General features: G+C 39.7%; 3 protein-coding genes across 5 annotated transcripts; all 3 read left to right on the top strand.

Annotated features, from left to right (window-relative positions):
* Positions 1-843: 843 nt before the first annotated feature.
* LOC6595578 lies at positions 844-5,114 on the top strand. Of its 2 annotated transcripts, XM_026989188.1 has the most exons (5): positions 844-1,049; positions 1,178-1,395; positions 1,993-2,124; positions 2,188-4,691; positions 4,747-5,114. In XM_026989188.1, exons 2-5 carry the CDS (start codon positions 1,258-1,260, stop codon positions 5,060-5,062), a joined length of 3,090 nt encoding a protein of 1,029 aa, XP_026844989.1. In that variant the 5' UTR covers positions 844-1,049; positions 1,178-1,257; the 3' UTR covers positions 5,063-5,114. The 2 variants fall into 2 exon arrangements, with proteins under 2 accessions (XP_026844989.1, XP_002020955.1); XM_002020919.2 differs by having other exon boundaries at positions 844-1,395.
* A 1,797-nt stretch (positions 5,115-6,911) lies between these two features.
* On the top strand, positions 6,912-10,268 carry LOC6595579 (galectin-9). 2 transcript variants are annotated; one of them, XM_002020920.2, is made up of 3 exons: positions 6,912-7,347; positions 8,908-9,023; positions 9,097-10,268. In XM_002020920.2, the coding sequence occupies exons 1-3, from the start codon at positions 6,973-6,975 to the stop codon at positions 10,115-10,117; spliced, it is 1,512 nt and encodes a 503-aa protein (XP_002020956.1). In that variant the 5' UTR covers positions 6,912-6,972; the 3' UTR covers positions 10,118-10,268. The 2 variants fall into 2 exon arrangements, with proteins under 2 accessions (XP_002020956.1, XP_026844285.1); XM_026988484.1 differs by lacking the exon at positions 6,912-7,347 and adding an exon at positions 8,426-8,515.
* On the top strand, positions 10,120-11,621 carry LOC113565630. The gene is made up of 3 exons (XM_026988159.1): positions 10,120-10,159; positions 11,084-11,228; positions 11,302-11,621. Exons 1-3 carry the CDS (start codon positions 10,120-10,122, stop codon positions 11,468-11,470), a joined length of 354 nt encoding a protein of 117 aa, XP_026843960.1. The 3' UTR covers positions 11,471-11,621.
* The last annotated feature ends 123 nt before the right edge of the window (positions 11,622-11,744 follow it).

The raw sequence follows: 11,744 nt of genomic DNA, 5'->3' as shown, positions 1-11,744 counted from the left end.
ATAGCGACTAAATGGGTTCTTTCGATATTAATTTATATTTCAGAGATCCTAAAATACTTTCTTATTACCCGCCCGGCCCCTTTTGATGATAATTGCATACATTAACTTTAAATAATTTAAAAGTTTTTACATATGTACATATGAATTCTCTGCATAATACACGAATAGAAAAACGAAAGGAAATATACAACGATAACGAAAAGAAATAGCAACAAAAGGAATGAAAGATCAGAAGCACCAAAGCATAATACGACAAATACCCACACGTATGCATGTACTCTCACGCGCCAGACGAACACACACACACATGAACAAAGCAACAACTAGTTTTGGTAAAGAAGAGAGAATATTCGACTCGAATCTTTGATATCCATTGGTTTCACAAACAAGTGCACATATTTAATACCTAGTATACAAGCTAAACAGAATCTCTCTCCATCAAGTGCTTCACATCATCAGTGACATAATTTTAACAAACATTATCTGCCCAGTCCGCCCCTGGTACTGGCAGAAAGAAAAGCCAACCAAAATTCATGCATATACCCTGGTATATGCACACAGGCACAAACATTGAGGCCACACGGACAGAGCGGAAAACTGGCTGTGCGCCATCAAACAGACTGAATACCAGGCGTTCACATACACCACTGCACAAAAAAAAGAAACAAAAAATTCGTGTAAATGTGTAATATAAGCAACAGCAACAGCGACGTGAGAGTACAGTAAACCGTCGCAGCGCGCGTGTGTGCGTGAAAGAATGCATATGTATGGGAGGGTGGAGAGTGTAATAGCAAACAGCAACGTTTATTTCGTTCATTTTTATTTTGTTGGCTCGTGTGAACGCAAGTGTTGGTGAAATCGTGTGGCAAAAGTCAATTTGAAGCTGGAAAATTTACCTTATAGACCGCAGTGGCCTTATAAAAACATTGTAAAGAAAACGAACCACGCGCTGAAAACATTTAAACAATATATTTGAGAAAGAAAAGTTATTTTTCGACCAAAAACATAGCATAGCGAGTGCGGATAACGTCAAAAGAAGAAAGCAAAATGTGAGTTTGAGAGAGCAAGATCAGTTGCTCTCTTCTCTTGCCGCTTTCAATGTGAATAAATACAGTTTGTTATTGTTCGCGCGCGACTTTCACGAAATTGTAATTGTAAAAATGTTATAAAAATATAGTTTGCAAGGCGAGCGACCCATGGCAGTGTGCGTGCATTGAATTCGGCATAAATATTGAGACATTTTAGTAAATTGTTAAAATGGATGCACAGTTTGAGCACTTGTGTCGTATTTGTGCGGCCAACACTAAGAGCAAAAACAACTCTGTGGTCGAAAGTGTTTTCATATTCAAGACCCAAGGTTTAAAGGATAAAATATCGCGTCATCTATACCTAAACGTAAGTAAATATATAATCCTTGAGGTATTGCAATTATGCTCTATGCACAGAATGTTTTTGCAAACCGGACCGCGGTATGGCATTTTTAGTGTGTATCGGCGAAAATACTAAATTTTGGTGTGCTTCATCCCTGGTAGTGTATAGCCTCGCGCCCATTTGAAATTGAAGAATTTGAAAATGGTAATACATAGTATAAAAAGAAATTTATGTTTGCACGACTATAACCAGATCCGTTACTGCAGAATTTAGAGTCCATTGCAAAGATAGATTTATTTATATCTCGCGACTTAAGAAGAGTCGCATTCCCAAAACAAAGCTTAACAAATATGACATTCTCGCAAACAAAACGAGAAAAAAATCGTAAAAGCTTCTAAGTATAACAACGGAAAATGTATTTGTGCAAAACTGCAAATGCTGCATGTAATACGTATATTTATGTGTGTAATGGTCGATCAAAATTGGCAAAAAAAAATTGAAAATAGTGGCTGTGGTAGCGAAAAAGCGTCCATGTACAGGTGCACGACACATTAAACCTGTTGATATGGGATTATAATAATGGCAAATTTGTATTGTTTATTCATCCTTCAATCTTTTTAGGTAGCTGAGGAGGATCCACTGCCCAAGGTACTCTGCAAATCCTGCTATCGGCAGGTGGAGGCAACATCGTCACTCTCGAATATAGCAAAGCACACACAACTTGTGTTTCGGGACTTTTTACTAAGCACAGTGGTAAAACTAATCAGTCTTTTTAATTAAGAAACCATTAAGCTTAGATATCATTAAATCTTTCAGCCAAAAAATGATCGCGAAGCAACGGCAGCACGGCTTGACATGCCAATGGAGCAGACAGTTAGAAAAAACGTGGAAAAGCATTCGGTGCCTGATGAATTCCGTCCGATTTTTCTGACTCGTGGACCAGAAACCACCATCACTGTATCAATGCCCCAGGCGGGCACTCAAGAAGAGGATGACATCGTGGGCGATAGAGTGAAGGAGATCCACCACGAGACGCGAAGGGAGCATGCCCTACCAGTGGCATCTTCCAGCTATAGTAATAGCATGGCTGGCATAAGTACAGGGACAAGCAATAATGTACCAAGGCGGCGCAGCAGCGTTTTTGTTGATACGCGTTACGGTTCGGCACCGATGTCGATAGCACAGCGGTCGATGCAGTGTCCTCCATCCTTAGCTCCCCTTCATTCCGATGTGAGGGCTTTGAAAACATCGAAAAGCATCCCGGAAAAGAAACATTCGCCGGCAGGCGTGATTAACTTTATTCAAACGCATGGACGCGTTACGGGCAACGCACCTACTTTCAGTAGTAGTAGCACCAAAAAGGATTCCGGACAAAACTCCAACGGAACGGATACCAGAAATCCTCAAACTTCCGTGCAGGCACCCTCTCCCAGTAGTGTCGGCATTCCTAATCTTCCCAATAGCGTGCTGCAGCAAAAACGGAGAAATCTCAAAAATGCATTGAACAATATAAAAGCCATACACAGTGGACAGGTATCATTGCTGAAATCGGCTCAAAGTCGACAACCAGTTGCCAATCTTAGACCATTGGTCACCACTACAGTAGTGCCACACCGATCCCTGTATGGATGTGAGCCATGCGTCGAAGAAGCACTGCCGGAGCACATTATTATAGCGGCACCCAAGAAAAAAAAGGATGATGTCCACCACATGGTCCAAAAGGGGCCATCAAAACTTAAAAAGATAGTTTCAAGCCCAACCAAATCTGCCCCTGTCACACTCGACTTAACGTTAGCACCGACCGGTCCACAAAGTTCTGGCCCATCGCCATCGATGTCTAATGTAAATAGCCTTACGGATGCCATTTCATTGGGAAGTGTTATTCGGGATCCTGACTTGTTAAGGCTTATTCTAAAAGCACTCAAATGGCCAGTCTCAGACGGAAATTGTGAAGAGCAAATGACTCGTTTAAAGAGCTCAAAGTTTGCCGGTATTATGTCTGACAACAATCTCTTGCAAGACACTGATCTCACGCAGTTGCTCGGCCCGTATTTGGCTCCTATGCTGGCGGTGGTGCAAAACCACGAAAATCAGTCGTCTACATCCCTTTTCGCATCGAACTCGTTGACTTCACCGGCGTCAAACGAGGTTATAAACATAGCTGACTTATCAAGCTCGATTCCATATAAATTACCTCCGGAAACGTCAGTTCAATTAGTGCCATCTAGTCCCACCGATCAGGAACCACCACAATTACGGCTCATAAAGACAGTCCCCTCCGTAAAGCGCCCACAACGAAAGATGCGCGCCCGCGAATTTGTTTCTGGAAAGTCGCACACTGACACTGCAGCCGCCACATCGAATGCGGAACGTGTTACCAACGAGCTACTAAACATCAACTCTATGCTAATGTCACAATTCAGATCTAATCCAGCCGATGCGCTTAACGAAGCGCTTATTTCAATGCTTAAGGAACAACAGGAATCAAAAGACCAATATAAAAGCCACCGTCGTCGTAGTGCATCCAGCAGTAATCTAAATTTGGAAGATATTGTGCTAGTCGAACCGCAACCGGCCCTAGAGGGCGTTCAAACTGTTTCTGACATCAGCGAGGTAGACGACCTAAGCCCGCAACCCCAAGAACCTTTGATAACACGCCCAATTGTAAAGAGGCGGAAGACCGTCACTCCGTTATCCGAACTGCCTGAAATCATAGTGCCTAATGAGGAAGAACCCCTGACTCTCATAAAAGGGAATGAAACCAGTGCTGCAACAGGGCCTACTATTTCTAAGAATACAGAAGAGGATACAAATAAAGATGGGAAATCGCCAAGTCCTCAAGAGCCATTAGAATTGTCACAAGCACCCACTAGTACCGTCCCTGAAGCCAAAAACAATGACGATATTACACCCAACACTCAGGAACAACCTGAGGCAACAACTGATGCCGCTGCAGGTATTTTCAATGATATCGAAGGTGTCGGCAAAACAGGAATTCGCAAATCAGATGTCAAGTCTGCTCTTGGTCAAAAATTGTTAGAGGCCATTGGTCTACCCCAGAATAGCGATTTGCCACCGGAGAGTTCACGAGATACTGTCCGAAGCGCACTAAAACGTTCTTTGAAAAAGGCCCAGGAGCAACAGCAACAATTGAAGCGAGTCAAGCAGGAAGAGCCAGTGAAACAATTGGCAGACTCAACCACCAAGCCGAGTGCTTCCGAATCAGCTGAGGAGCATAAAAAGGCCATAGCGGAACGAGAGCTTGCGCTACTGAAACGCAGATCTAAAGTATCTGAAGAAAGAAAACCATCACTGAAAGAGTGAGTGCCCTAGTTATATTATAAACATACAAATAACTTGTTTTTTTCTTTTTAGTGAAAAATCTGAACGTACAGATGTTAGCTCTTCCTCGTCGCGGAATCGTAGAAATCGCAAATCCAAGACCGACGTATTAGTGGAAGACTCAGCGGATGAAGAAAAGAAACCCGAGCGATGGGATGAGGATGATGACTTGCCGTTGAAAACGGAAGGGGAGAAAGCCTTAGAAAGGAGCGGCAGCAGTAGCAGCAGTCGCCCCGCACGCACCAGCAAGACTATGTCCAAGTATTATAAGGGACCTAGCGGTGACAAAACATTATCGTCCCTGAAATCACAACACTCAATGGGTACACGGTCGACACGGCAACGTTGAGATGTTTGAAATACACGACTCGCTTACCTTTCACGTATCAAATACGACAATATATTTTTGGACAAATATTGTATATATTTAAGACGCATTTTCATGCAAAAATGTCGATGTGTTTAATGTACACGCGAATACATTAACTATGTTATAGTATATAGCAGTTACTTGTGCAGCTGAAGCTTATTAGCCGTAATGGTGCGAAAATAGTTAAACTATTTGAAAATTTCAAGGAATATATACACTGAGTTGGACCAGTATGTAAAATGGCACTTCTCTTTATGCTTAAAGATCATATTTGATACTTCCTAATGATTTGGTCCGTATTAAGTACTTTTAGTAATTTTGCAACATCTTATCTTTTATCCCAATAAGGGTTTTTGTACATACATATACATATATATATGTAAATATTCTAACATAGAAAATGCTTAACGTAAACTACTATTATGCGATTCATTTCTTGGAACAAGAAAATTGAAGGGAGTGCTGGATAGCCGCTTTTGTCAAATTGTTTCTTTTCACTTACAATCATTGAACAATACCATCTATAAAACAGAAGATCAAACCTCCATTCATAATCAGCTCTTAATAGTATGCATATGTATGTAAGTCATCAGCTATTGCGAAGTCTACTCTTACGTTGCTTAGTTTTACCTCTAAATAACCATTCAGATTTTGTTTAATAACATAATAACCCCAGCAATCACTATTTTCGCGAAATAAATATTAAACATTTATTTGTATTATGCGATAATTATGTATTATAAAATTTAAAATTTAAACAAGTAATATGGATTTGTTGACAACTATATAATTTGAAACGAAACGAATCGAATCGAGTTTTTAAAAAAAAAAAATAAAGATTCTATATACTATACTCGTACACACGGGCACAGGTTGTCTTGTCTGAGTCAGTTGATGACAACAAGCAAAGCAAAACATCAGTTGAATATGTCTCGCGTTGTGCGGCGGTTGTTCCAACAGAGCGGTGCTAGCAGGTGAATGGTGCTCTTCAGCAAAGGAAGATGAACGACCCGCACTGGCAGTGTGACGCCGCCAATATTTTAAAAATAAATTTTTTGTTTCAAAAGAAAACATGTACATATGTACACTATGTACATAACCATAGGCAAGATTTAAACACCGTTATCGTAAAATTTATTTTATCCAGATCTCATTAACTGATAATGGCTGTGATTGATCAAAAACCTACATCCATATGTACGTACTTATAAATTAACTACATATACATTCTCGGTTTACATTTGTTTGATAGTGTCGTCTTATAATTAATGATGAATTGCTGCTATGGAAAGCGAAAGCGTGGAGCGAACTATAGCAGCGATGAAGAACATCGCCTGCACTTTGAACAAGTACATGATGTAAGTACTGAGTACAATCCTTCGATTGTACATTATCATTTAAGCCAGAGGAGAATCAAAGTAAGGGTAAAATCCCTGGGTTAAGAAACGCCTTTCAATGCTGATACAACTGATTGCGGCACAGTTATCGAAACTTACAATATACAACGCTCGCGCCGAATTTTGCTTGTATGTGTTCCGTTATGAGATATGTATGTCGCACCACACTTATAAACCTCGCACCTTATCACAACGAAAAAGCTTGACTATTTCATTGCCCATGTAAACTTTTAGCATAAAGGTGGCGGCACTGGCATAGAAGACTAGAGAACTGTGCGCACAGAAATAATATCAACAGGCACCAACACATGAGCACTTGAGCACATATGTATGTACATATACTATACGTACATCACACAAACGAGCCCCATCTCGTTTGCCAAGTCTGCGCTGAATACCAGACAGTGAGAGAGAAAAAAGAGAGTGTAAGCTTCATCAAATCGCATCTGCATCACGAGAAACGCGTAAATTTGCTAACCCGTTTTTGTTAGTATGACGGCAATAATACTACTAGTCTGCCGCTCCGTTCGCGAACTACTCGATCTGTCGGATGCATTTTGGCAAAACGCCTTTAACATTGACCGCAGTTTAACCTACTACCATACGAAGCGTCGACTAGAATTGTTTCGATTTCATTGCCGGGAGTTCTGGTTGCGTCAGTACATAAAAAACGCGGAAAGCATGCATCGTAGGAGAGACGTGGATTTTGCTGCCATTGAGGCCGGCGCAGACTGTAACCAAATTATTGAAAACTTCGACGATACAGCGCAGGAACTGCATTTAAGGTTTCAGGAAGCGGAGCGTCAGCACCTTTGCCAGATGGATTATTTGTCTGACATCGAAATTGTTGATGGCAGGGAGTTCAATGTACGTAATCAGTAAACATATGACAGCCTAGGGTTATATTCTTCTATATGTGTCTTTAAAAATGTATGTGTGTATGCATGAGTACGAGCTCGATAAGCTTTCTATATTTCGGTTTTGTTACATATTTTGGAATACCAGTATCTAGTACACTTATACATATTCATTTAATTCACTCTTTTTGCGTCTTTACTGTGACATTTAGCGTGCTTTAAAGAGTCTTCTCTCTTTCGCATTTGTTGGGGTGCATTGGAAAGCTTTGCACAGCTGTTTCAACAGTCGTGGCATAAAAAGTGTTGTACTCTCATTTTTGTTTTCTCCGTTCAAAGGCCTGGCACGTTCGCCATCATTATAATGTTATTAACAAAAATATGCATAAATATGTGTATTTATTTGTACAATATCTCATATTGAAGCTCGTTCAGAAGCTCATACTTAAAAACATTCTCAAGTACTAATATCTGTACAGTAGAAGTACGCAGCACACTTTTATTGTACAAAAGCTTTTTAGCGCTGTCGCACTGGTGTTGTTTTGAGTTTCTTATAGCGAGTCATTCGCGAAGCGTGAGACAACCGAATAAATATAAACAATTGCTATAGCAGCAGCGAAAAATGTTGTAAATCCAAATAATATAATAGTGGTTGTTTCAATAAAACAAAGCGGTCAATAATGGATTCACCGGGTGTTCTTTAGGGCGTACTTTTTTGGCTTGGCTGACGCCTAAAAATCTCTCGAATAACCGAAGGCAATGGGGAACCAAAATATATTGTAGTGCCCAAGTTCATACTGTGTATATACTACATACATATGTACCTATAATATATAATTATATGTACTGTGATCGTAAATACAAGGACAGCTTTTGAATCATCATTTAGCTACGTGAAAGCAGATATTAGTTGAATTAAAGATTATTGATTACACACTTAGGGGCCTTCTATTAAATATACATATATAGCTGTAAATGTTGTTCGTTTTTTGCCTATTGATAGAATATGTTTTTACCGAATGTACCAGAGAATGCATACATATGTTGAAGTGTAAAGTGTATAGTTATTCAAGTTTTTGTGTAGCCTCCGTTTTAACTAAGGATATAAAATGTGTCTTGGGGATTTATGTAGAAAACTGCTCTGCTGTGGTGACCAGACCAAACAGGGCGGTTTGAATGAGGTAAGCAGTAAGTGAAGAATATGTATACATAAATGTATGTGGATCTTTGTTATGTTATTGAAAATTCGTTATGCATTCAGAATAAACAACAATGAAAAAAATAGGAAGAACTTGAAAAAAATTAAATATGTGGCCTACGTGTATAATTAATGTCCAAACCCAAATGTAGTGCTGACATATATATCTACATTTTTTAAAATTTTATTTTAAAATTGAACTTGAGTTTTTACGTTGAGTAGGCCTTCCCATTGTTGGCACTTCATACGAACTGCTTGAATTTTGAATGATGTTATCCTTCCTTAACATTTACCCTGAACTAACGAAGCCGCTACGCAGTATTGTAAAGGAGTGTTCATAAATCTAAAGACTATTAAATCAAATTCACATTTTAGGCCTCATTTTACGAATATTCAGATGCACTGCCAAAGTACAGCAACGAACAAATTGGAAAACTAAGTGAAGGAGTTAGCTTCACCATTACTGGCAAAATAGCAATTAACTGTGAGAGGTAGGTCTGAAATCCAATTTAATCCAATTTGATCAATTTCCATCTGATTACAACATTCGAACCAATCCCACAGATTCTCCATAAACTTGGTGCACAACAATGAGACGCGGGATGTGGCACTTCACATTAATCCACGATTGCCCCAAAATTATATCGTCCGAAACACCAAAGTGGCCGATATATGGGGCAGCGAGGAAGTTTCTTCAGCACTGCCTTTTTTACTACGCAGAGGCGATAATTTCGCCATTCAAGTGCTCATTACAGACGCTTGCTATATGATATCGGTGAACGGTAACCACTTTGCTGAGTATGCTCATCGAATTCCATATATTGCAGTTAAAATTCTGGAGGTAAAAGGCGATGTCGAAGATGTGGAAATGCAGCGAATCATAGTGGAAAACTATCCTCAACGATTGCCCGAATCCCAGGCTAAGAACATTGCACTCCACATAGAGGACGGACTTGATGAAATTGATGCCAACATTGAGGAGGCTATCAATATACCTCATGAATGGTGCCTTATCAGTGCGCCAGTTACACATTCAGACAGCCCAAAGAGTACACACAGCACAAACGATCCAGGTCTTACATTGCCATATTATGGCTCCCTGCCAACGCAGTCATTAGTTGAGGGTCGATGCTTGAAGATTGAAGGACGCGTGCGTCTTCTTCCACATTCATTCTACATAAACTTGCAGCAGGGCCGAGACATATGGCCACATCCTGTAATAGCATTCCATTTAAACCCACGATTCTCGAAGGCGAGCAGCGGTGCCATCGGAAAAGCAGTCGTGTGTCGCAATGCCTGGTACAATGGTAGCTGGGCGGAAGAGGAACGTTCAGAGTTAGATACAAATTTCCGTCCCGGTCGAACTTTCAGTTTAGCCATTGTATGTGCTAAGGAATCATTTGAAGTCTATGTCAACCGGCAGTTCATAACAGAATTTAAATACAAAGTAAGCCCTGAGATTGTTGACACAGTGTACATACAAGGAGATCTGAAGTTATGGAACGTCACTCTGGAGCACAATCCGATGGTTAAAGGGAAGAATGTGCGTATCTATCACAATCCCATGTACTATGACGAATACTAGCTATGGAGAGCTGCATCTTGAACCACTACGAGCATGAATTTTGTTTATTCATTTCTTTTGTCCAAGTTTTTGAGCGACAATAATAAATTGCTAAGCTTGTTTTCTATGAGTAAAAAAATTGTGTAATTAAATAAATATTATAAAAAAGAAATTTTAATAATATTTAAATTTACACTACGTACAATATAAAGGCCGATTTTACATATTATGTTGCTGCAACATCTGTAGGAAGGACAGCTGCTATGACAGCATTTAATGCTGCTAAATCAGCATTTTTATACCCGATACTCAAAATGAGTATTGGGGTATATTAGATTTGTGGTAAAAGTGTATGTGTGTAACGTCCAGAAGGAATCGTTTCCGACCCCATAAAGTATATATTCTTGATCAGCATCAATAGCCGAGTCGATTGAGCCATGTCTGTCTGTCCGTCTGTCCGTCCCCTTCAGCGCCTAATGCTCAAAGACTATAAGAGCTAGAGCAACGATGTTTTGGATCCAGACTTCTGTGATATGTCACTGCTCCAAAAATATTTCAAAACTTTGCCCCGCCCACTTCCGCCCCCACAAAGGGCGAAAATCTGTGGCATCCACAATTTCGACGATACGAGAAATGATAACTATATCTTCTAGAGTGCAAAATCTGAACCAGATCGTATAATTATTACAGCCAGAATCACGAAAACAATTTCACTCTTTCTCGCTCTGTCTCACTCTAACGCACAGGTTTCATGGTCGGTTTTGCCAATTGCTAAATATGAGTTCAAGGATCTCAGAACCCATAAGAGCTAGAGCAACCAAATTTGGTATCCACACTCCTGTGATATCGGACCTGGACCGTTTTGTGTCAAAATTTCGACACATCCCCTTCCGCCCCCGCAAAGGACGAAAATCTGGGGCAACCACAAATCTCAGAGACTATTAAGGCTAGAGTAACCAAATTTGGTACACACACTCCTTTAAGATGTCACTATAAAACGTATATCTCAGAATTTCGCCTCATTTTACGAATATTCAGATGCACTGCCAAAGTACAGCAACGAACAAATTGGAAAACTAAGTGAAGGAGTTAGCTTCACCATTACTGGCAAAATAGCAATTAACTGTGAGAGGTAGGTCTGAAATCCAATTTAATCCAATTTGATCAATTTCCATCTGATTACAACATTCGAACCAATCCCACAGATTCTCCATAAACTTGGAATTTAAATACAAAGTAAGCCCTGAGATTGTTGACACAGTGTACATACAAGGAGATCTGAAGTTATGGAACGTCACTCTGGAGCACAATCCGATGGTTAAAGGGAAGAATGTGCGTATCTATCACAATCCCATGTACTATGACGAATACTAGCTATGGAGAGCTGCATCTTGAACCACTACGAGCATGAATTTTGTTTATTCATTTCTTTTGTCCAAGTTTTTGAGCGACAATAATAAATTGCTAAGCTTGTTTTCTATGAGTAAAAAAATTGTGTAATTAAATAAATATTATAAAAAAGAAATTTTAATAATATTTAAATTTACACTACGTACAATATAAAGGCCGATTTTACATATTATGTTGCTGCAACATCTGTAGGAAGGACAGCTGCTATGACAGCATTTAATGCTGCTAAATCAGCATT

The sequence above is a fragment of the Drosophila persimilis genome, unplaced genomic scaffold (assembly GCF_003286085.1).
Source record: "Drosophila persimilis strain 14011-0111.01,24,50 unplaced genomic scaffold, DperRS2 tig00000191-arrow-pilon, whole genome shotgun sequence".
Taxonomy (NCBI): domain Eukaryota; kingdom Metazoa; phylum Arthropoda; class Insecta; order Diptera; family Drosophilidae; genus Drosophila; species Drosophila persimilis.
This window is presented reverse-complemented; position numbering and strand designations above follow the sequence as displayed.